Consider the following 25,790-nt stretch of genomic DNA (forward strand, 5'->3'; position numbering starts at 1 on the left):
TGCTGATTTTATGATGCGTTTATATATATTCTTTTGGGCTGCTGGTCGGCCAGGGCAAGCAGTCGGCCGGCAGCAAGACACAAAAAAATTGCCCAAGATAAACCTTTTGGGCTGGATAAAATACCAATATTAGGTATATTTTCATAGAAGGAATGCCGGATACCTTTTCGGCCGAGGCAGTTAACACTGCAGTGCATATCCTTAACAGGAGTTACACAAAGGCAATGAAGGGCTTGACACCTCAGGAAGCTTATGTTGGTAAGAACCTTCGGTTGCATATTTTAGGACATTTGGTTGTGACTGTTTTGTGCATGTTTCAAGCTCATCCAAAACCAAGTGGGATTCCAAGGGCAAGAAGTGTGTCTTCTTAGGGTACAATATGGAGTCAAAGGGGAAGTAGGGTACAATATGGAGTCAAAGGGGCATTGACTATACAGTCTGGAGGCAAAGAAGATAATAGTCAACCGTGATGTGGTGTTTGTGGAACAGCCTCATTAGGTACAGGAGAAGGCTCCCACACTATCCTTCTTCAACGAATAAGTAGCCCAACAGACACAACTACCAGTGACAATGCGATTCATCAGATGATGAAGAAGAGAAGCTTGAATCGGAAGTCCATCTGTTCATGGAGAAAATCCATAATTGCAAATCCCACTAATGGTGACACTTAGACTCTTGCTGCATGCAAGTCTCCTACATGTAAACTAACACAGACCTACTGCAAAACCATATGCAGAGACCTACACAAACTAACACACAATACCTAACACACATCTAGCTGCAGGCCCTAATGACCAAGTGCTCTTATACTAATGCAAAGACCTATTGTTTTTTGGCAGTAAAATGTGTTCTAATTTGTGTGTCGATATAAACTTGCTGTGATACAAACTTGCTGGAAAAAGGACAGGTATGGTAATCTTTGACATTGAAAGTTGATTTCTGGTACTTGGTATTGGTTGTTTATGTGCATGCTAAATTTGAGGACGTTGTCTCTATGCCTTTGCAAAGCATTGTATCTAGACTTTTGGAATAAATAGAATAACCAAAGAGGGGGGATAGGCCCTGGCTTTTCAGTCCCTGAAGTGCACATGCATGCACCGTACACTTTTATTGCATATCATATTTGCATTGTCTTGTTTTAAATGAATTGTTTAGATCTTACGGGAAAGCCCTGTTACAGTTTCATAACAAGGAAGTAAATGCATAATAGAAGTTATGACTTCAATTCTGTAGAGGTTTGATGCATAGGTAAGGACTGTGTTTTCCCATACTAGGTAGCACCATGGGTGAGGATATTAATGTCCTTAACCAGTGCTGGGATTTTGAATATGCATCAGTGCTCAGCCTGTATATGCTGTCCAGATGGAGCATCAGTGCTTGCAAGAATGCCCATGAACTCCTCAGGAAGAGGTGCTTTAGGAGCTTCTATGAACATATTTGAGCGCGTTGCACGAATTTTTCGGGTAAAGAGTCTCTTCCACCTTATTTCTATCATGTTAATGCTTAAGCATTGGTAATTAGCCAAGCTGATGATCTACTTGGATGTTCCAGTCATATGCCAATGCCATTATAAGTGCAGCAGAAGATCCAGAAAAAATTCTCGAGCAAACTGTAATTGAAATGAATGAAGATCTTGTGAAAATGAGACAGGCGTCTGCACAGGTTTTTCTCGTGCTTTCCATCATTTTATGCAACCTTTCTTAGGTTCGTCTATGTGTGCATCTGACTCTTGAGTCTGTGAAGGTTTTGGCCTCTCAGAAGCAGCTGGAGAACAAATACAAAACTGTGCAACAGAATGCTGATGTTTGGTATAAGTTTTTGCTGGCATCCATCATTTTTTCTGTGAAGCTTTAAGGGTGGTTTCATCACAACATTGCCTGCCTATACTTCTTGGTGAAAAAGCTGCCACATCCAGCAGCCATCGATGTGTTGGTGGGCCCGGACAACTCCATATTTTGAAGCCACCTTAAATGTAACATAGGCTTTCTTTCAGTTCTAATACACTGATCATATGCATGACAGGTATGGAAGAGCAAAACTGGCATTGCAAAAAGGAGAAGAAAATCTTGCACGTGACGCTCTCAAAAGGCGAAAAGACTATGAGGTATTGGGGACATGGAAAGAGATTTTGATGATCAGCTGTCACTTGTTATCTTTTAATCTCTAGGTTCTGAAGGTGTAATCAAATGTAGCAAATCAATTATGCCATGCCTATTCAGCCCAAAAACAGTTGTCAGGAGTACCTAGGTGGGTCTATGTACAAGTATCAGGCATGGCATCCTCAAACCCTTAGAATTAATTTTTGCCACCAATGCAACAAGATGTATGCAGTGCTGTCTCTGTGGAAGGTTCATGGCCCCTTCCAGCAAACAGAGCAGCAGGATTAGTTGCTAGTCTGATTGGCCAATAGAAAATGCAAGTGGGATGCAGTTTGATGCGTAGACCAGCTGACCAGTTCCATCCGAGGAGACTTTTGGCCTTCATGTTTGTCACGTGCACCCTGCACTGGGGTACACAGTGAAACACTGGCATCATCATCAGTGCAAGATTTGTACAGAAGTAATACCTTTTTTAAAGGAATATTTATCGTATGATGTGATCCCATTGTGAGCCCTTAGTCCAGGGATAGTTAGGCACGAGCTACGTAGGTCAGTTTCCAAGCCATAAAGGTTAGTCTGGAGTTAATCCTCTTAACCCACTTGGAGAATTCATCAGATAGGTGCATGCAGCAGTCAGCCTTAGTAGTAGGGTTGCATTAGGAGCATGTAGTAGCATATATGTCAGGATGGCATGCCCCAAAGGCCAGCCCATGGCTGGTGGACCTGTGGACAGCCTGGTTAAGGGCTGTAAAGGTTAAGGGCTGTTTACAGCCCTGAACCTCTATTATAGGCAGCCGACAGCAACAGGGAACCATTTGTCCCTGTCGGCCAGCAGAAGGGGCTGCCATTGAGGGCTACGGCAGCCTGCCTTGGGCTATGTGCAGTCAGCCAGCAGGCTGGCAGCAGTTAATCAAGAAGCGCCAGCCTTAATGTTAATAAAACATTTTAATGTCCAATATGGACCTGGTCGACCAGCATTAGGAAAAGATGTAAAAGCAAAACGCTGAACTCAGTCCTAAATCATTGAGAAAATTCCGCGAGTCTCAAGCAAGTTTCAAGCAGTTCTCAGTCACCAAATCAGCAAACAGCATCCTGAAAGAATGGGTACTATGCTGAGATACCCACTCAGAAATGCTGCAAGAACTGTACAACACTGTATATGGACAACAAGCACAAAGGAGAAAAGAAGATCACTGCTGAATATCATCAGAAAAGGTAGTACATCATGTGGAGCAGCATGAGGGAGGTCCGGTAGATGCTGCCTATCACTGCAGAAGCTCGAAAAATGAGATGATACGATGGAAAAGGGAGCCAACCCTTTTATAGTACCTCAGTATGCTGATCGGTGAGCTGTAGTAGGCCGACAACAAGGCTGTAGCAAAAAATGCTATAAAATGCCTAAAATTACCCAAAAATGGTAGAAAAAATGCTGAAAAACCTCTGCTTAGATATGCCAATGCAGGGCTTCATATGGAGCCAGATACAAGCATGAATATGCATGGGAAAGTCCATCTGGGGATGAAATAATTTCCAACACACCCTACCCTCTTGAGGCTAATATTGAAGCTCCTCTTCCATTCTCAGCTAGCATATGTGCAGTCCCACAGCTATCTGGACTTGAGCCCTTGGATTGGTGGATATTTAGCCGACGTATTGTCTTCCTCGTCCTTGCGTTGGGAAATCATATCGCTTGTTCTCAAGCATTGTACAACAGTCCTCCAAAGAATTAATATAAGCAAATACTCCTGCTTGTAGGGAGGGGGGGGGGGCTTTTAGTGGGTAATTGGGACCCAATACTGTGTCGTCTACTTCTCTTCTATTCTCTTCTCTCTCTCTATACTTTGTGAATTGGATGGTAAAGATCTCACCACATAAAGGTATAAAGAAGGCCCTGTTGTGTGTTACCATGATCAACCTCAGTGCATGTAACATTGGTATCAGAGCATTAGGTTGGTGACCCGACTTGGCTACTTAAAGAAGTGAGAGCATCTAGTGGATGGTAATATTGCAGTCCGGAAAAAAACACCCAAGCCTCAACCATGTAAGGAGAGACATCGCACCAAGAAGAAACCCAGCAAGAAGTACACACCAAAAGAAAGTATGCTTTTGCCAAGTACAGATGGAGCAAATAAATTCATTGAAGATGCAGCTTGCTGCCGAAAAAGAGAAGCCCAAAGAAGGCCTCTCAGACCTAGCAAAAATGTTCTTTGGAGTATATGACCAATCTTGATGATGAGTTTTACAAACTCACTTCAGGTGGTTCCCCTGTTTTGACTATTCTAACAAGGTCATTACCCAACAGTTGGGTATATTAGAAGAAGATAAGCTAAAACAGTTCATTTGAGGTTTAGACACAAACATTAGGTACCTAGTTAGGAATTTTGAGCCTTAGACCTATACACGGGCACTGATCCTCACTCAGAATTAGGGACTAAGAACGGAGGTAAGCCTAAGCAAGCATAGTCTAATCCTATGCCCCAGCAACTATCATCTACCTAGCAGTCATCTGGGGCTTAGAATACTGTGAGATGACCTCCCATCCAATCTCCCATCTAGTAGACCTCAGGACAACCGCAAAGATTTGGTTTAGAGCCTCCCAGCAAGTTCCCCTACCGTCTTTCTAAGGCATTGGAGAGCGAGCTAGAATAGTAGTTATCCCAGCTACTCCGGTTAGGATTTGTCCGACCTTCCTCATCTCCATTTGCCGCTTCCATTTTGTTTGTCCAAAAGAAGGATAAGACTGCATGCTTATGTGTGGATTACAAGGCGCTAAATAAGCTAACAGTTAAGCATAAATTCGCCATGTCAAGAATAGAGTTCATCCTAGAGCAACTCGATGGTGCAAAATTTTTCTATAAGATAGATCTTAAGAGTGGCTACCATCAGGCTGGGATCTTTGAGGCCAACATTCCAAAAACCGCCTTTAGAACTAAGCACGGCCACTATGAATTTGTGGTGACGCCTTTTGGACTCTCCAATGCACTAGTGACGTTCAGCAAGATGATGTCTTGGGTTTTTCGGGATCTCATTGGCAAATGCGTCTTCATCTTTCTAGATGACAGCCTTATCTTCTAAGGGAGTGCAGAGTAGCATGAGTGAGATGTGGCACAAGTTTTGCAACTCTTGCAGGACAATGAGTTGTTTATCAATGTTAAGAAGAGTGAGTTCGGAGTACCGGAAATACATTACGTGGGATACACCATTAGTTCATAAGGTATTAACCTCGATCGTGAAAAGTTACAGGCAGCACCACCATTGTATCTCATATTTTGTAAAATATATATATTTTTCACCAATATGTTTCCTATTTCTTCTCAAGTCTCCCAAGCCTAAAATCGTCAACATTGGAGTTCGTTTGGGGCCTCCAAAACACCTCTATAAATTTTCAGCTTGTTCCAAAACAGAGCTGAACTGACCATAGGGATGTGTGCGGTAGTCTTCAAGCTACTCATCAGTGGTACCGGCATTGAAATATGTTAACCGAGACAAAAAGTAATCTCTATCCCTATTCCTTTCAATACTTTTGCAGGTCTTGAGAGAGCTACTTGGAGTGTTTCACATTGCGATCAATAGCATACATACTTGCAGTACTTTGGGGGTGTTGCATCACTTGCATTTTGTTGGGTATAGAGATGTGTTGGGTGTTTGTATTTTAGGGTTAGGGTTAAGGTTGGGCTATGGTGGTTGAAACAATGGAGCAGCCATGGTTGAGTGAAAGAGTACAAGATATGATTGCACACAACTCAAGTACTATATTGATGTGATTGTTATGATATGAAAGTACAAGGTGTGAGTACATTTTTATAGTCCATGGGGCTTATTTTTTTACCAAGTCACACTCACATGGAGTTGATACATGGCACTAATGCTGATATCATTGCTTAGGTCAAACCACATAAAATATCTAGATATTATATGCCCCTCTAAGAGGTGGTTCACACACGAACACTTACTAAGAGGCTGTTATCATTGATACATGGCACTAATGCTGATATCATTGCTTAGGTCAAACCACATAAAATATCTAGATATTATATCTTGATACATGGCACTAATACTGATATCATTGCTTAGGTCAAACCACATAAAATATCTAGGTATTATATGCCCCTCTAAGAGGTGGTTCACATACGAACACTTACTAAGAGGCTGTCTACATGCCGACAACATTTGTACTGGGATTTAAGGCTTGCTTTCAACACCCTCCTCAAGCGTTATCCTAGTACATACTTCCTTGGATTAATCTAAGCCTATCGCTTAGTTTCATTGGAATGTTATGACTGGTGCACTCCTTTGATGAAGAGCTACTTTGTCAAACCAACTTCTTTGTTGTTGAGGGCTTGCTTCATACTCTGCAAAGTTTGCTTCTTCTTTGGAGTCTTCTTCCTCTTGGGTGACATTTACTTGTGCTTTGTGACAACAATTATTTTCATGGTGATTTGTCTTACCACAATACTTGCGGGGCTTCTAAACAGTCTTTGTCAGTGTGGTTGGTCTTGCCACAGATTGTGAACTTTTTACTTATGAAGTTTTGCTTCTTTGTTTAGGAGGAGGTCCCTTCCTGTTGCTTTGGCTTTGAACTTCTTTCCTTCTTCCTTGAAGGAGTTTATGACTCCTTCCAAGGTGAGTGTCGGGATATTTTTGAGTGTGGTGATGAGGGTACCATAGGATTCTTCTGGCTTGGACTTGATAAGCATAGCTACGGCCACATCTTCCTCTACTTTAGCTTTGAGTGCTGCAACCTGGTTCATGAGGGGTTTCATCTTATTCACATGAGCGTCGAAGCTCTCATGTGACTGCATCATGAGTCCATAGAATTCAATTTGTAGGGAAAACTTGGAAGTTGGAGTTTCTCCCCTGAGCTCCGAAGAGCTTGTCCAACATCTTTTAAGCTTCCTTAGAAGTCGGGAGATCTGGTTTGTTGGAACCTTTGATTTGATGAGGTTGCTTTTGTTTGATTTTGTTCATGGAGCCTCCCTTCTCCCCCCCCCCCCCCCCCCACCAACTGAAAATGTGTGTAGGTTTAGACAGCAAGATGGGAAGCTCTTCAGGCGGGCTGGGCAAGTCTCTTGCTTGTCCACGGGCTGCCTCGATGGACGGCTGTGTTGACAGTCAAGCTGCAGCCGCTTGCTACAAGGACACAGCTATTGCATAGGGATGTGCTGGAGTGGGTGTGCTTAGGCTGATAAGTGTGTATTTAGCAATGGGGGGCGCACGGGTAGACGGTGGCACTGGTAGCAGGTAATAGCAACAGTCGGGTTGCTGTGAGAGGCGGCCAGTGAACAATGATTGGCGGTGGCATTTGGCAGCACAAACTATTGAGTGGGTACAGGTGGTTGTGTGCAGCCAGCAGGTGTAGATGATGGCAGTCAGCAAGCGTCGGCTTCTTCTCATTGCAGGGTCGACTACAGGATGGTGACTAGCAGGCGATGGTTGCAAAGCAACTGGTTGAGGGCAAGCTCTGATACCATGCTGGTATTTTAGGATTACGGTTAAGGTTCAGCTATGGTGGCTGAAATAGTGGAGCAGCCATGGTTGAGTGAAAGAGAGTACAAGACAATGATTGCACACAACTCAAAGACTGTGTGTGTGTGAGAGAGAGCATATCTTGATACATAGTTCTACACCCACTATTGGGCACTGATGACGTCAGTGGGGATGTTGTAGTATCTAGTACATACTATGCATAATGGAGTTGATAGTTATTCAGTCTTGTGGGTTGAATACCATGAGTATATAACATGCACGTTCCTAAAAGGTGAATTTGAGCATGTTCCTGGATTCATCTAGGTATATATATTGATGTGATTATTGTGAGATGACAACACAAGGAGTGAGTACATTTTTATAGCCCATGGGGCTTCTCTTTTGACTCACATGGTGTTGACACATGGCACTACTATTGACATCATTGCTTAGGTCAAACCACATAAAATATCTAGATATTATGTGCCCCTCTAAGAGGTGGTTCACACACAAACACACAAATACTTCCTAAGAGGTTGTTTACATGCCAACAGCATTTGTACTGGGATTTAAGGCTTGCTTTCAACATTTGGGATGCTTGCTCCCGAAGACAAGCTTGACAGGACTAACTACCCATTGTGGGCTTATATGATGAGGCACTTACTGGTTGCCCAAGGGCTTTGGAAAATAGTTACAAGAGATGAAGAACGTCCAATATCTACAGTGCAGTACCCTTCTCCTATTGCTTCTACAGGAGGTGTTATAATTCTTGTAGTCATACTAGCACGTGTATCTCCTATTGTAGATCAAAGACGATGGGATTCTAGAGATGCATAGGCACATTCTCTCATTGCTCTCTCAGTGAAGAGCATTATACCACATATCCGTTCATGTGTCACTGCTAAGTTAGCATGGGATGCTCTTGCAGCACTATATTAGGTGCACAACGAGGCTCATGTGGCTTACGTGAAAAAGTAGTTGGACATGTTGCGTTTGGATGAGGGTGACTCTATGGATGATTATCTCAAGAAGGTGAAAGACCTTCGAGAACAACTAACCAATATTGATGAGCTTATTTCGGACAGTTCACTTGTTACTACCATCCTCAGTGCATTGCGTGACTCATATGAGGGCTTTGCTATTACACTTCGGTTGCTCATGAAAGGTAATGCAAATCCCCCTTTTCTTTTGATGAGATCGTGTCTTTGCTTCTGCAAGAGGAGTAATCTCGGACGAACAAGTCAAGAATGAGGATTGGTGATCAATCTTTTGTCTCTCAAGGCAAAGGTAAAAATAAAGGGAAGGCATCTAGTGGCTACAAGGCTAAAGGTGGGAGATCTGCCTCTTTTGGCAAGGATGTAGACAAGGGTGACAATGAGAAGCCCAAGAAGAAGGGTAAATGCAATTACTGTCGGAAGCAAGGGGACTACATAAATGAGTGCAAGAAAAGGCTTGCAAAAGAGAAGGAGAAGAAAGACACTGGCATGTCTGTGGCCGATGCATCAGCACCTAGTGCTGACAAAATGGATTCAGGTAGCTATGCTCAAGATGAATGACTATTCCAGGTACATTGCAGCTATGATTCCTTCTTACATGATGTATGTATGGCAATTACAGATGCTGATGTATGGTACTTTGATAGTGGTGCGAGCAAGCACATCACATCACAACGTCATCTCTTCTCTTCCTTGCAAGATGTTCTCGAGGGGGGCACAATTACATGTGCAAACAACTCCAATTATGTCGTTAAAAGAGTTGGAAAGATTAAGCTCACTGCTACAAATGGTGGGATGTTCACTACTTCTCTTGTATTGTATGTACCAGGTATCAAGAAGAATCTCCTGTCAATTTCGGCCATTGCTGGGTCCGGCCTAGTGTCCCGTTTTATGGATTGTACATGATTGGAGTGATGGGGATAGTATTGTTGTGTCTGGTACTTCATGTCATTGTCTTTACATACTTGATGCATACGAGAGAGTTGCATGTGATGCACATGTGGTGTTTAGTACATCTAGTGTGACAGATACAGAGCTATGGCATGCTCGGTTTGTTCACCTCAACTTTGTTCATGTACTAAACACTGCATGTGATGCACATGTAGTGTTATGTACATCTAGTGTGACAGATATAGAGCTATGGCATGCTCGGTTTGTTCACCTCAACTTTGCTAGTCTGCTACATCTACAAAGGCATGATATGGTTTCCCCATTGCCGCCACTTGATGCACCTGCCAAGCATGTCTGTGAGGGTTGCATTTTAGGCAAGATGCATTGGGCACCATTTCCCAAGGATGGTTTAGTGAGGGCTGCCTGAAAATTGTAGCTTATACATATTACATAGTGATGTATGTGGTCCCATGATGACATCATCCATTGGAGGTTATCTCTACTTTGTTACGTTCATTGATGGCCTTTCCAGATTCAGCTGGGTCTATGCTATGAAGAAGAAGTAAGAGGTATTTACGTGCTTTAAGCACTTTCAGCTCATGGCTGAAAATGTATTTGGATGTAAGATTCAAACTCTACGTACAGTTTGAGGGGGGGATTACATGTCCAAAGAGATTAATGCATACTTGTTGGAAAGAGGCATTCAACATCAGTGTACCGTGCCTTATACACCTCAGTAAAATGCTGTTTTTGAGAGAGAAAATTGTTGGAATGAAATCTCGCCCTTCCACATTCTCAGGTTGCTATGTGTACTTGGTTTATCCCATATAGTGGGAACGGGTTTAAATGACCCTTGTATATAGGGCTTAATAACCCTTAGCCTCCCCTGATCCCCCACCTTGGAGCACCTTTACAGTGGCCTCACGGGATGTTCGGGTGGGGGGGGGGGGTGGGGCTGTTGTTGGCCTTTGCGTGCTGCGCCTCTGCTTGCACGTGCGTGCTACTGGTTGCGTCCACATGCTGGTATGCTTTCATGGTATTAGAGCCTCATTGGGCACTTTATTGATCATGCTCTCATGAGCACCTTGTGAGCGTGTTTCCTTTGAGGAAGCACATGAAGATGATCATTGGATGCATGCTATGCAGGACGAGTATGACTCCATACTCAGAAATGACACATGGTATTTTTTTTGTGGTGTCTTTCTGCTCGATGCATTTTACAAACTGAGCTTGGTGTCGCTAATTGACTGGAACAAATGATGTGTTGTGGCTGCTGCTCGCTGTTGTAGGAGGCTGGCTGTTGTTTATGGTTGGCTGACTGCCAGGCGTGGAGCTGAATGTTGCAAACAAATGCCTAGATCAATGTTTGTTGCATGCCCGGAAGCCTTGCTGTACTAATCCTCAGCCCTAAGCCTGATTAAGAACATTGATGCTGAATAAAGCACGATTAAGACAGAGGAGAGAGATTGGGTGTCAGCCTTTTTTGTATCAATATGGTTCAAAAAGATTACATGATGCTTGTACATGACTTACGGCTATGGTCAGCCCCATAAGGGTGACCCCGGCCCTTCTACATATCTTCTACTGATGACTAAAAATGATGAAATGGATGAATGACTGAATCCATTTGCTGAGTTATGACTTATGCTTTATATATATATATGTGTGTGGGACAGCAGTCGGCCTGTTTGTGTGGACAAATAATGCATAAAATCTTGTATTGTTTGGTGCGCTTTTTAAATGTACTGCCCACGCTTGCTGATGCCTACTGTAGCCTTGACCGCCTGCATGCACAAGACCTGCTGCCAGCCGACAGAGGTTTGCTGCCAGCCAACAGGCCTCCATGCAGTCCCATGGTGATGTCACTCATGATGTGATGTGCTGACGACGACGACGATGCTGATATTGATGCTTATGCTACTAATGGTGACCTAAAGGCTTGTCCTAACTGCTGCACTAATTAGGGATTAAGACAGTTCATGCCGAAGATTAGCTATGGCACGCACGTGCACGTGACAGCTAATGTTGCATGAACGGAAGCCTTGCTGTATTGATCCACAACCCTATGCCTGATTAAGAACATTGATGCTGAATAAAGCAAAATTAAGACAGAGGAGAGAGAAGAAGAGAGAGATTGGGTGTCAGTGTTTTCTGCATTAATATGGTACAAAAAGATTACATGATCCTTGTACATGACTTAGGGCTACAGTTAGCCCCATAGGGGTGACCTTGGCCCTTCTACATTATCTTCTACTGATGACTAAAAACGACTGAATGGATGAGTGACTGAATCCATTTGCTGAATTATGACTTATGCTTTATATATATGTGTGGGACAGTAGTCGGCCAGCCAAACAGTTGTCAGCCTGTTTGTGTGGACAAATAATGCATAAAATCTTGTATAGTTTGCTGCGCTTATTAAATGTATTGCCCACACCTGCTGCTGCCTATTGTAGCCTTGGCCGCCTGCATGCACAAGACCTGCTGCCAGTCTACAGGCCTCCAAACAGTTGTCGGCCTGTTTGTGTGGACAAATAATGCATAAAATCTTGTATAGTTTGCTGCGCTTATTAAATGTATTGCCCACACCTGCTGCTGCCTATTGTAGCCTTGGCCGCCTGCATGCACAAGACCTGCTGCCAGTCTACAGGCCTCCATGCAGTCCCATTGTGATGCCAGTCATGATGTGATGCTGTGCTGAGGACGAGGACGAGGACGAGGACGAGGACGAGGACGATGCTGATGAAGATGCTTTTGATGCTGATGTTGATGCTTATGCTACTAATGGTGACCTAAATGCTTGTCCTAACTGCTGTACTAATCAAGGATTAAGACAGTTCATGCCGAAGATTAGCCATGGCACGGGCATGCATGTGACATTCCCTTCTGCTAAACTTGATCATGGGGTGGACACTCTGTCATCCTTCCTCCCTGGACTTCTACTGACTTTGAACTGCTACTAACTTTGACTATACTGATTGATTTTTTTGTCTGAACACCTTCACTCCTGATCTCCACTTTCAAGTCTTGATGAAGAACTGAGCATCTGTTCACTGCTGTCCCCATGCCTGCTTTCCCTTAACCTTGACACAGTGGTGGGTCACCTACCGGAATTGATCATGCTTGTTGCTAGGCCTTTGGAAATGATTTGAGAGCTTAATGAGGTACTGGGTATGCATACCTACCCTCAGGGAATGCTTCCTCTGGCATCGCCTGTTGTTGCAGACCACTCCATCTGCTACCCTGCTGGGGTTGTCCACACATGGGTTTCTTTTTTTTAAAACTGCAAACTAATGCCATTCACACTGTCCACCATGTCCCCGTGCACACCTGCATACTGCCCAGAGAAAAGCACAGGGTCATAACATTATGTATGAGACCAAAAGTGTTACAATGTGTCCATAAAGTGACATGACCATGGAAAAACCATAGTAAAAAACCCAACTAGAGCTGAAAGAAAAACAGCCCTAGAAGTGCCAGTGGTACCATGCTACAATGATACAATGTGATGGGATCAAAGTGGGTCCTTGACATCTATAACTGTATCGAGGCTCTCCACATCCATTGCCTAGGGACGGGCATTCCTGTCTCGTTGGAAGGGTGGAGCATCTCCTTAGACTAGTAGGCCTTGGGCATCTAGCTTGCTGCATCAGGATTGCCCTGTCTAGGGAGATGCCCAGGAGGCGGGGTGACACCTGTGGCGCATGTGTTGTCGGTGTGCGCTGACTGGCCCACCGGTCAAGGCTATCTCGTGTCCTAGGTCGGATAAAAGAAACTCGTGATGGTGGGCTGTAAGGTATCTGTGGTCTGCCTCTGTGCCTCTCTATATAGTTGATCTCCGTGGTGGCGCAGCTCCATGAGAGAGAGAGAAAGAAAGAAAGAAAGCTGTATTAACGTCTACTAGAGGTCGAACTCGACCTATGAGACAAATCAATGTACAACTGTCAATGTCTTTTGGATGTCCAGAAAAAAAAAAGGACAAAATGAACATGAAATAAACTATGAAAGTACTGAGCTAGTGGGGGGGGTGTGATGGATGGAGCACTACTGCTAGAGGCTCCGTATGCAACCTATATACGCAGGGTATACAAGAATGCATGAAGATGTGTCTAGCTCCAACCAGTACCATAATGGGGGTGTAATATGTGATACATAGGCGATGGCGAGGCAAAAATACCTCGGAGCATGATCTCCGGGTGTGAGTGTAAGTGAGCTAGCCGCTCCTGGATATGGTGCTGATGTCGAGCCTGTATCTGTGTGATCTCCCTCTGATGTAGTCTGGGAGTCTGGTAGCTTGGTGCTCTCGGTCTCCGTCTGGCTCGGAGGTCCGCAGCGCGCTGAAGTGTAACTCCCTCCCGTGTCAGGGTAGGCACTGGGATAGATCTCTAGAAGAAATCAGTGAGCTGGAGCTGTCGCCCACCTCTCCTTGTGGTATGAGTCGGTAGCAGTGTCTCTCTGTGGCGCTGTGTCTCTAGCAAGAACTAGCCAAATCTGCACTGGTCTGCGGACTCCATGATCTGGCGGAGTGAGGGATGTCCACTGAAGATGGTGGTGTATCTCTCTGTAATGACACTATATGCTCTGCATTTGCATACATAATGTTCCTCACTCTCAACCTCCTCCTGGCATAATCTGCATATCCTCTCTGCTCTGGGGATCCGTGCTGCCCTACCTGCCTCAATCTCAAGCTGGTGTGATGACACTCTGAGCTGGCCAATCACCACTCGGGCACTGTGAGGCATGTACACATCCATGTATCCAGGTCTCTGTATGAATCCATTCACTGAGATACGCATAAACTAATCTCTGTAGTATAGCATCTTTGGCGGTAGAGGCTGACTGGGTGTAATCCAAGTCTCTTGAGTGTATCGCTACCATAAATCTTGCCAAAGGACTCTGTTCCTCTCACTGTGAGAGCTGGATGTGTGGTGCATGTATATCATACTGGAAAGGTGGTAGGTGATCTATGTCTAGACCATGCTGAGTGAGCCACTGTATCATCTGTGAATACCATGATCTCCTATCTCCACTCTCTGCGAGCTGCCTAGACGCCTCAAAAGCTCTATGTGAGAGTCGATCTGATGGTATATCTCTGATCCTCTGTATGAAGTAGATTGTCTGGAAGAGGGCCTCTACTAGCATAGGAGGTGCAGCAAACTCCGTCCGGAAAATGTCATGTGGGATGGAGGGTTTGCTGCGGATCATCTGTGAGAGCATGAGAATCTGAGGTCTCTCTATTTGAGACCATGTGGAGGTGGCGAGCCCAGGTGTCCATACTGCTGCAGCATACATCAAAGCAGGGGTGACTAGTGTGTCAAACAACCACCCCTTCGTGCGGGGCTCCTGGAAGTGTGCCTGGTGACACTGTCTCTCTAGCATGGCCCGAGGTGCATACCCTTGTGTGAGTCTATCCCTGGCTGCCTGTGCCATAGTAAATCTTCCTGGCAGAGTCGTAAATGTAATCCCAAGTACACATATGAGTCTACCACCTCTACTTGTCCTTCTGCTAGTGTGAAGATGGCTTGTCGTCGAACCGGCCCTGAGGTGTGGAAAATCATGGCCTTGGTTTTCCCAAGGTTCACTGTAAGCCCCCTCTGTGTGCAGAAGTCATCGAGTGCATGGAGATGGTACTGTAGTCCCATTTGCGACTCGGAGACCAGAATAATATCATCTGCATATAGCATAATGTGGATTGTGGTACCTGAGATGTCTACCCTGTCCCCACCACTGTGACCTATGAAGTCGGCCACCTCATCGATGTATAGCCCAAATAGCGTAGGAGAGAGTGGGCATCCTTGCTTCACACCTATGGTGCTAGCAATAACATGAGATAGCCCCCCGGGGCATCGTATGCGCCCGAAGACCTGCTCATATAAAGCATAGATGCCCCAAACCATCTCTGATGGGATCCCCAATGACTATAGGCGCTGGAAGAGTCTCTCTCGTGGCACCGTGTCAAATGCTTTGCGGAAATCCACAAAGCAACAGTATAATCTCTTCTCCCGCGCCCTAGCCTGGTCAATCAGACATCTCAGAGTGAATATATGGTCAATAGGGGAGAAAGCTCGTCAGAATCCAACCTGCCCTGGTGCTCGCAGTCCCTCCTTCTCTGCATATGAGCTCAACTCTGCCTCGAGCACTGTGCCATAAAGTTTGGCCAATGTATGACCAATCATGATAGTCTTGTAGTTGTTGGGGTCTAGTATGTCTCCCGCTTTGTGGAGAGGCACGATGGTGTGCATAGTCCACTCAGCTGGTAGGCCCTCCACTAGTGCCCTATTGAAGAGGTGAGCAACAAAGGGTCCCAATGTGTCAGCTGCATAAATAAGATGCTCACTCTGTATACCTGGGTGGTCAGCCGATCTCCCATGCTGTAACCGGTGGATAGCTCTCTCTACCATCGAGGCGGTAAAGAAAGTAGAGGTGGTAGGGCGGGATTCCTGTGGCTGTGGTATGGGTGGCTGCTGAGGGATATGGTAGAGGCTCTTTGCATATGTGTGCCATGTGTGTGGATCCTCAATTGGGGTACGAGGGCGAGGCTTTCTCATCTTGCGCCATGCAGTGGTTGCATCTCTGCTCATGAGTAGGTGGTATATATCCCAGTATTGTGCCTCCTCATATGCATGCCTCTTAGGGCGTGTGAGGATCCTCATCTGTCGGCTCGCGTGTCTTTGTGTAATGGTCCCCAGTGCTCTCTAGGCATGGAGGTGTCTATATAGCTCTCTGCACTCATCATCATACCACCGATTTTGGGGCATGCTGCCAGATCTATCTGTGTGTGCAATGTGTGTATGATGGGAGAAGCTGCGGGTGGCGGCCGTATGTAGTAGAGATGACAGCTGGGTAGTGAGTGTGTCTAGAGGTGACAGGGGATCCATTTGGAATAGCCCGTCATATACATGATGCTCATATATGTCTGCCAAGTCATGGGTGAAGTAGAAAGTTGTATGCGATGCCTGTGTGGGCTGTGTGGGTGCTGGTGCGGAGCTCGCCAGTGACAATAAGAGGTACGTATGATCCGCACCAATAGGATAGGGGGGGGGATGGTGAAAGATGTCATTGCCTGTGTGGTCTCCATGGACCCCATGATGTAGTCCACTATGCTACCCCCCTTGATCGTGGAAAGCATGTCAGTGCTCCTGAATCCTGCCACTGTCTCATCCCGTTATAAATAACGAGATGGTGTCGCGCTCCCAGCTCAGGTAAGTGATGACCATATCTGGTGTTATCTAGCTCCATGTCCTCTGACACCTTGCAAGCTCCGGTGTCCTCCACCTCTAGTGTGTGCATCACCTCGGGGTGCTCGAAATCATAAATGTCGCACTGTCGGCTCTGTGTCCGTGCATTGAAGTCCCCCATAAGGAGGACTTCCCCCAGGTTGGAGTAGTGTATGATCTCATCTGAAAGGGCTACATATGGTGACTCTCCCAATGGCCCTCTGTCCTCCTCCTCGCCTCTACTTTCATCCTCTGTTTTCATGGCATATCTCGATCCTCTAGAAGAGAAGTAGCATAGAGCAATGTATAACACCCTGTCTGCTGAGAGCTGCAGTCTAATCCACATGTATCTAGCCTCCTGGTCACGTGCTACCACCTGTAGGCGCTCTTGTAGCTCTCGCTTGAAGAGTACCGCTATACCTCCAGATCCTCTCGATGTGCTCTACCGTGTGGTTCCCTTGTATGTAAACTCCCACTGATAGCCCTCTACTTTGGATAGCCTCCTCTACGGGCTTTGGTGCGTCTCTGTAAGTAGTATGATGTCCCGTCCCTCGGGCCTCCTTGACCTCCTCCATCCTCCCAGGGTGTGTCCAAAGTGCTCCATTGCAGTTCCAAACTGCTATGTGTATCTGTGAATCTGGATCCTCCATAGCCAATGTCCCATAGGCTGCCTGGCGCTATGATGACACGGCCATCGCGATAGAATGCTCTATTGCCCTCTTTCCGGGCCTGTAGGACTCTCGGCATGCATGTTTTCCTGTGTTCTATCTGCATCCTTGTAAGGTCTGCATCCTTGTAAGGTCGTCATCCAAGTAGATGGGATCTCCCTGTAATCCTCGTAGAATCACCCTCTTCCTCATGAAGGTGACTCTCTCCGTTTCTCCTGCAAACTGTAGGATGAGGGCTCACTTGTGTGTTGAGTCTTTCCCGGCTCTCCATGCTTTGGCGAAGGGGAGAGGGGTCCTCTTCCCTGTAGCCGAGCTTCATGCATAGAAGCTGTCCATCTTTCTCGGGAGTGGAGTTGGGTGTCTCGGCTATACCTGTGACTCGAATGTTGAGGTGGCGGGCATGCCTCATCTTCTCCTTCTCAATGGTGGTGTGAATGATTTGGTGTTCTTCCCTTTGAATCTCCTCCCTCACTTCTTTACGGATGTTCTTCTTCACCACCTCAACCCATCCTGACTGCTTGGCTTCGAGTTTTCCCTCCATGCCTCATCTTCTCCTTCTCAATGGTGGTGTGAATGATTTGGTGTTCTTCTTCACCACCTCAACCCATCCGTAAAGAAGTGAGGGAGGAGATTCAAAGGGAAGAACACCAAATCATTCACACCACCATTGGCATGGTGGTGTGAATGATTTGGTGTTCTTCCCTTTGAATCTCCTCCCTCACTTCTTTACGGATGTTCTTCTTCACCACCTCAACCCATCCTGACTGCTTGGCTTGTTTTCCCTCCATGTCCTTTGTGATCTCCTTGGAGATCTCTTCTTTGATGGCCGTGAGAGTGTTGTCATTGATCTCCCCTTCTTCCTTCTCGGTGAGAGAGAGAGGGAGGAGAGAGTTATATTAAACGTCTAAAATGTGACCGAAGTGTTACAATGTTTCCATGATATATCTCATCCTAGATAGTACAAAAATGAAATGAACTGAATGTAAAAGGGTAACAGTTGGGTACAATGATAGGGCTAAGTGATAGATGAGGTAATGTACAAAGCTCCTTAGGTTGTACCTTTCCCTGTTAGTGGTCCATGTAGAACATTGGACATGGGGCAATCAAGGGCAGCTGCCAAGAGGCCGCCTAGGTTCACTGAGTCCGATGGCTGAGTGGAACTAGCCTGGTGCTGCTATAGAATGTCCTGTACCTGGATCTGTAGACCGTGGGGGTGGGGGTCGCTTGGTGTGCTGTAGTACTGCTGCTCGCGTCCGTGTGACTTCTCTGGTCTGTCTCAGCCGGATGGTTCTAGTGGGTGCATCAGTGTTGCTCTTGTTCCCTCCATCTCTGAAGAAGCTGGAGAGAGAGAGAGAGAGAGAGAGAGAGAGAGAGAGAGAGAGAGCTTTTGTGCTTCTTATTTGGCAGGATAATGCTAGAGCCTTGAAAACGCAGCTTGAGCAACAGAAGACGGTGGTTGAGAAATTAATCTCAAATACTCGGGTAATTTCATGATGTTCAGTGGTATCTTGAAAAGTTGTGCTGCTTGGGAATGCCCATCACATAATGCAAATCTATTGTAAGGTTATAGTAGAAATCTCTCATTGTGCGATTGTTGGTTGCAGCTTCTAGAAAGTAAGATACAAGAAGCAAAATCAAAGAAAGATACTCTCAAGGCGCGGGCTCAATCGGCAAAGTGTGTCTCTCTCCTTATCTTCCTTAAACCTGTTCTTTGGGGAACTACACTATATCTTCATTGACTTTTTTAAGATACACTAAGTCTAGTGAAAGGCTGGCAGGACTGCTTCAAAGTTGAATGAAATGCTTGGGAACGTCAATATTAGCGGTGCTTTGTCAGCTTTTGAAAGGATGGAAGAGAAAGGTAGGCCGTTAGTTTCATGATACAAACACATCTCAACAATGCATTGGATTTACGGTTTTATAAGTTCCTACATTGTGTTGCCTGTAGTATGCTTAGATGACCTTGGATTGGGTAAAGACACCCATTAATGTAGCTGGTGGCTCGTGTGGAAGGTCAGTGTTAGAGCTAGTCGTAAGGGTCAACTCTGCATTTTGAAGGTTGGCCCCTCCGGGTCTATATGAGACCCATATTCCCTCGTTCATCCATGTGCTGGTTCATATCGACTAGAGCACCTAGGGGTCCCTTATGCATCCATGCCCTGTTGACTAGGCCACCTGAGGGTCTATGTAAGGACCTTGTATTCTGTCATGCATCCATGTTCTGGTTAATAATTCTAGCACAAGGGTTATATGATTTAGATTGGCTAGTTATCATAATGAAAATCGAGTTCTTTTGCTTATGATACTTGAAAAGATCTGAAATTTTCTAGAGTGCGACTTGACAACCTCTTTCTATTCGACTCCATGATAATAAGCTTAAAAACTAACGGCCCATTCTTCTACTAATAAGGATCCTTCTATTAGTTAATGAAAAAGATCCTTCTATTAGTTAATGAAAAACAGCCATAAAGGGCTAGATACAACCACGAAGGGCTAGATACAAACTTGCATCATATACGGGCGGGAGTCACATGATCATAAGTGGGAAAAGACACTTCTCCTTCGGCTGGCCACTCTTTGAGGAGAAGACTATCTCATACAAGGGGGGGGAACATCCACACAGGTGGTCTGTAGTGCCAAGTGGGGTCACCACCTCTATTTGTGAGAAAAGGGCTAGGCCTCCAAAGCCTCAAGAAAGTTTCCTGCCGCTTCCACATGAGGTCAGAACCTCCCTGAAGCTTCCCCCATTGACCGCGGAGATTATGAATGATGTCAAGCCAAATTCTCCTGATGGACTTAGCAGGCGGAGTATGGGCACCCTTGATGGTCTCGTTGCATCTAGCTTGCCAAATGTGCTAGGCTGCAATGCTGCTGCAAATCTCCCATCTCTGGCATGAGCCAGGTGGGGATATGATTGGTACTACCAAAATACTATGGTGAGAGACCTGAAGGGCTAGCCCTCCCCCATCCTCCTCATAAGCCCTGACCACCCTAGCCTCTGTGGCCCAAGCGACAGTGTCCCATGAAATGACCCGGGTCGAGGTCCTATCCATAGTGTAAATGCAGAGAATCCACTGTCGAGCTTTCAGGCAATCCTAAAGACAGTGTTCTGAGACTCTTGGGGGTGGCCTCAGTGCGGGCAAGCTGATGGCCTACCTCCAACTACCAGCCAAGTGCCAACCGCCAAGCTCCTGTGGGCCATCAGTCAAAGAAAGAGGGTGATCTTTTTAGGTTGGAAACTGTCCCATAGTCTCTTCCAAAAATCTGAAAGGAAATGCTGTGAGAGGCGCTGTGACTGCCAATGGGCTGCTGCTGGGGTGCCATCAATCTCTGGCATCTGGATCTTGTGGCCTAGCCCCGCAGTATATGCAAAGAAGGGGGCATCTAGAGCCTCCTCTTGATCAACGGGGTCATACCAAGTCCACTCCCCCGGGTCTGACTGTAGACGCGTGAGAGGTTGGCACTCCCATATCCATAGTCGCCAGAATCTCTCCCTGGCTACCTGGGCCGGTGGTGGGTCTATGTGCCACTCCCGTGCTTGAAAGCCAATCACCCTCACTCTCTGCAAGGTGGAGCCCCTGAAGTCCTCTATAGGGAGCTCAAATCTCTCTAGTTTGCCATGGGATCCAATCGAAAAAGTGAGTAGACCACTGTCCTCATCCACTCTGTGGACCGCCACGAGAATATCATGTCTGGTAAACACACCTAGCCACACGGGGGGGGGGGGGGGGGGGGGGGGGTGTCGGGCGGGGATAGGAGTCAGCCACTCCTGAGGAATAGCTAAGTTGATGTTGGTGCTGAGCCTATCTCTGCCTTGGACCCCTGTCAGGCCTCTCTCCTGCGCCTCTGGGACATAGTAGCTAGGAAACGCGTTTCCTATAGGGAAGGAAACTTGGAAACATTTCCGAAACGTTTCCTTGTAGAAAACATGTTTTTTTCAAGCAGATGTTTTGACTTTTTCTTTTGTCCCAGATCTAACGTCGAAATCTGTGGAACTCTTTTGATAAAGTTTTTTATGTAGTGTCATATATGGTTTTTTTTTTTTTTGTGGTATGGAATGATGGATGATTGGATCATGGATCAAGGATAGTGGACCATGGTCTATGAATCATGATAATTTGACATTGATGATGGATCATTATATGGTTTTTGTTATTTGTGATTCAAAGACTGTAGGCTTCAAATTGATGTTTCCGTGTATTATATGCATTTAGTGTTATTTTTACATATTTTATACAGTATATATTTGAATTTTTGTACATGCAAAAACCTATAGGTAGGAAACTTTGGGCTGATTTTACGAAACCCATTTGAAACTTTTAGGAAATCCGTTTCAAACAACCCCCTAACTCTATGCTTCGGGGGTAACTGTCTATGTGCGATCCAATCTCCAAGAGACCTGGTTGGTCCCATGCTCAAGGCACCCCATAATACATGCAGTCGGGCTCCCAACATGTGGCCACTGGGTAAACGGATCGGGGGGTTCCAGACTAAAGTCTGTTGGAGCTACTCCTAGGAGGCTGTCGGAGCGATCTATCTAAGGGCCGGCTTGAGATGATCCCAAGCTTGAAGTAAGTTGGGTGCAAATCTGTCCTCAAAAGCTAGACTAAAACTGCGGGCCTGCATCTTTGTGAAATCCATCTGGTACTCTGTGGCCAAGGGTCCCCAAGACTCGGGCTGCGGGCTGATATCCAGGCCAATAGGAAATCCAGTATAACAACTTCTTTCGAATACTCAGAAGGAGCATGGCGAGCTGTTGCTTGGGAGAGATATCAATGCCCACCTGGAAACCAAGATATCAAACTGGAGTGCCCCTCGTAACTCTATGCTCTGGGGGTAACTGTCTGTGTGCGATCCAATCTCCAAGAGACCTGGTTGGTCCCATGCTCAAGGCACCCCATAATACATGCAGTCGGGCTCCCAACATGTGGCCACTGGGTAAACGGATCGGGGGGTTCCAGACTAAAGTCTGTTGGAGCTGCTCCTAGGAGGCTGTCGGAGCGATCTGTCTAAGGGCCGGCTTGAGATGATCCCAAGCTCGAAGGAAGTTGGGTGCAAATCTATCCTCAAAAGCTAGACTAAAACTGCGGCCCGCATCTTTGTGAAATCCATCTGGTACTCTGTGTGGCCAAGGGTCCCCAAGACTCGGGGTGCGGGCTGATATCCAGGCCAATAGGAAATCCAGTATAACAACTTCTTTCGAATACTTAGGAGGAGCATGGCGAGCTGTTGCTTGGGAGAGATATCAATGCCCACCTGGAAACCAAGATATCAAACTGGAGTCTCCCTCGGGATCCACTGAAGAGCCTCAAGTGGGCGCGAAGTCGGGGCGGGTGCTGAGCCTACCCAAAAACCACACGACTTGTGCCAGTTGATCTGTGCTCCTGATGCGCGACATAAAATCTCAGTCGCCTCTGCGAATCTCTAGAGATTCCCCACATCTCCTGAAAGGAAGGCTGTTGTGTCGTTTGCAAACTCTGAGTCAAGCTGCTCCTTCTGCGTGCGGAGGGGAAGATGCAATCCCTGAAGCCTAGTCTCTTGGGCTGAGAGAAAACTACTCATGGTCTCGGCGACGAATAGGAAGAGGTAAGGTGCCATAGGACAATCCTGCCGAACCGAGCGGAAAGGGGGAATCTGTCGCCACAGGCCCCCTTAATGGGAACCCGGCTGAGTGATGCTGAGTAAAGTCCAAGCCTAGAAAGGTTGGGGCCAGTGCTCCTTCTATCCGATCTCGAGAAACTAAGGCTCCCAAGGCCGTGCCCAAACTCTGGCAGATGCCACGGGTCCTATCCCCTAAGTGCCAGTATCAGCTACTCCCAGGCAGAGTACTCAGCTCCTGAGACTGTGGCCGTACCTCCTCGAAGTCTGTCCTCTGCTGCCTCTGTCATGTTGAAGTCGCCCCCCATGCACCAAACGTCTGCCTGGGGAAGGGCCAGCCGAACTGTGCTCCAAAAGAGGGCTCTACCTGCACGGCGGTCGGGGCATAAACATTGAGGAAGCCAACGCTATCCTCTCCAATCAAGATGGTGACCCATTGTGCTCGCCTTGGGACAATGACTCTTGAGCCTGTCACGGTCGGTAGAAGTTGCTCATAGACAGAGATGCAAACTCCTTCTTGAGTCCTTGAAGGGCCGAAGGATGGAGACCAAAAATTAGACTCCTACTTGGTAAAATCTTCCCGCATCGGCGGGTACGCCCCTTTGAGAGATGGTGCACTTGAAGGAAAAGAATATCAATAGGTCCCCCCACTAGGGCTCTCTGGAGCTCTCTCTGAGGACGCCTCGTCTATGAAAGTATTGAGCCCCCCCTAAACCCTATATGTTCCACAAATCCACATATCAATCTCTGTGTGAGGCGGAACTCGTGGAAGTGCCCTCCACTCGAAGAGTCTTAGGCGAGGGTTTAGACGGGGAATAATCACAATCCGTCTTGGGGCAAAGGCGTGCCAAGTGGGCACGGATCTTGTCCTCCATGTGACGCCTCTCCTTCCGAGCACGAGAGTATGCATACTCTAGACTCCATCGATCACAATGGAGGTACCTTTAAGAGGAGGGGAGAGGTACTGCAAATAGAAGTAATGCATGAACATAAAGAGCAGCATCTCCAAGTTGGAGGTCACCATCTCCCCATTCTGGTCTCTGTGGGTTGAGCCTCCAAGCTCCATCCTAGCCAATGGCCATAGATGGGTGAGTACGTCGGTGATGCGAAGATCATGAAGATGATGAGATAGCTCAACTGCCTGATCTTGGATGGCGGTAGTCATTGAGTCTGAGTCCCACTCAATCCTTGGAACTGCACTCAAAGGGAAAGAGAAGATCATCTCGCCATTCTCTGGCATAGAGGGTCTGGAGTGGCGGAAAACGACAAATATCCGAAGCGGTGCTATTGTCTCCTCAAACATATCTGTCCCTTCCGTCAGAAAACAACGGAAGAAAATATAACCGGCTGTCCTAAGATCTAGGGGCCCCTCCTGGGACTCTGGCGGGAGAGCCCTCACCGGAGAGGCGGCGATGGTCATCTCAACCGGCTCGAGTAAGTGGTGAGTCAATCTGCGAACGGAACTCGCCGGCTGCTTCCGCTTCGGGTCGAGGGCTGCTAGGAGGCGACAGGAGTGCTTTGGAGAGGCGGAGGGAGGGGGGAGGGTGGGGCGGAAGAAAGTGCTGCTGGCACAGAGATGTGGGCGAGGATAGAGAGGAAGGGGGAGGGTGCTGTTGGGAGAGATCCATCGGAGAGGAAGGCTGATGGGAGAGGCTCACCTGGGGCTCAGTGGGGTCTATCGGCTGCATTGGGTGTTGAGAGTCCGGGGAGGGCTCTCGACGGGGAATCAGTCGCCAAATCGGAGGGGCCCGCTCAGTGAGTAGAGGGAGCCCATCACCAACTAGAGGGTGCTGGGGTAAATGCCCATAACAGTTCTTTGATAGAACCGGATGCTGCTGTGCTTTGCCAGCCTGGCGCGCATGTTGACGACGCTCAGCCCTAGTGGTCGGCTGACGGCCCAGGCGTGGGCCAACCGTTTGCCACTCTTTGGCAGCTGTGTTGTCCACGGTCGGGACCTGGTGCTCCCTTGCTTGAGAACCTGCCTCTCTCTCTACCCCCTGGTGAGAATCTGAGTTGGATAGGGGGGGTGGGGAATCACGGGAGGCGGTCTCCTGGACTGACGTTGAGGGAAAGTTCGGGCTAGATGTCCCATCTGTCTATAGATGAAGCATTGGCCTGGAAGGCTAGAGTACTGAAGAATAGGTTCGCCCCGCAGGCATGGAATGGATATAACATGAGGCACAGAATCTGGCAAGGCAACACAGATGTGAAGAGATGGAATCGCGGCTGCTTGTGCAAGAGTCGAGGTAGCAGGGGGGGGGGATTCCATCACGATGGCACCATCGAAGAGGAAGGTATTCCTTCCCAAGGCCTAGGAAGTAGACTGTCACTGGGAAGCTCAAGACTCCGGCGAGAGGATTAGACGTAGGGTCAAAGCCGTGCTGCCACCGTGCAAAGAAGGCCTGTGCCATATGCAATGCAACAGGGATCATCTGCATGACTCGATTTGATGCTGTTGGCGAGTCGAACTCAACCTGATAGTACCCACATCCTAGAGGATGAATGTCTGTAATCTTTGCAGGCCCACCGATGAGACTGGCCTGCAAACGATCCCTAAGTTGTTTGCGTGCCGGGAGGCTACCGACAATCCTGCATACGAGGGCGGATGCCTCCAATGATGCAACTGTCATAGCGAGGATCTGGAGATCCTCTTCTGAATAAGATAAGCAAGTAACGGCGGCTTCGATCGGGGATGATGGAGCGGCTGCCATGGAGTCCTCCTGCGGGTGAAGACCAGAATGAAGCCAAGACTTACCAAATAAATAAAAACCTCCAACTGATGAGAGAACTGCCTGCGGGCAAAGGAGGGGATGAGGGGAGGGAAAGAAGAGGGAGGGGGGCGGGCTGAGGAGAAAA

At 46.9% G+C, this 25,790-nt stretch overlaps 1 protein-coding gene across 7 annotated transcripts in view; it reads left to right on the forward strand.

The window, feature by feature from the left end:
- The window catches only part of LOC147606636 (membrane-associated protein VIPP1, chloroplastic-like), a 62,069-nt gene that overhangs the window by 19,924 nt on the left and 16,355 nt on the right, over positions 1-25,790 (forward strand). For 6 of the 7 annotated variants that reach the window (XR_015264925.1, XM_086791661.1, XM_086791663.1 and 3 more), the window contains exons 2-8: positions 1,363-1,463; positions 1,552-1,662; positions 1,744-1,808; positions 2,023-2,104; positions 18,744-18,818; positions 18,941-19,011; positions 19,115-19,197. Coding sequence is in view for 6 of the 7 variants with exons in the window: in XM_086791661.1 (XP_086647787.1) it covers positions 1,363-1,463; positions 1,552-1,662; positions 1,744-1,808; positions 2,023-2,104; positions 18,744-18,818; positions 18,941-19,011; positions 19,115-19,197 (588 nt within the window). In the remaining variant the exon portion in view is untranslated. Of the gene's footprint in view, positions 1-223; positions 908-1,362; positions 1,464-1,551; positions 1,663-1,743; positions 1,809-2,022; positions 2,105-18,743; positions 18,819-18,940; positions 19,012-19,114; positions 19,198-25,790 lie in introns of those variants that run through there. The other variant, XM_086791664.1, reaches the window with a different exon arrangement.

The sequence above is a fragment of the Cibotium barometz genome, chromosome 57 (genome assembly GCF_041138505.1).
Source record: "Cibotium barometz isolate CiBa-2024 chromosome 57, ASM4113850v1, whole genome shotgun sequence".
NCBI lineage: Eukaryota > Viridiplantae > Streptophyta > Polypodiopsida > Cyatheales > Cibotiaceae > Cibotium > Cibotium barometz.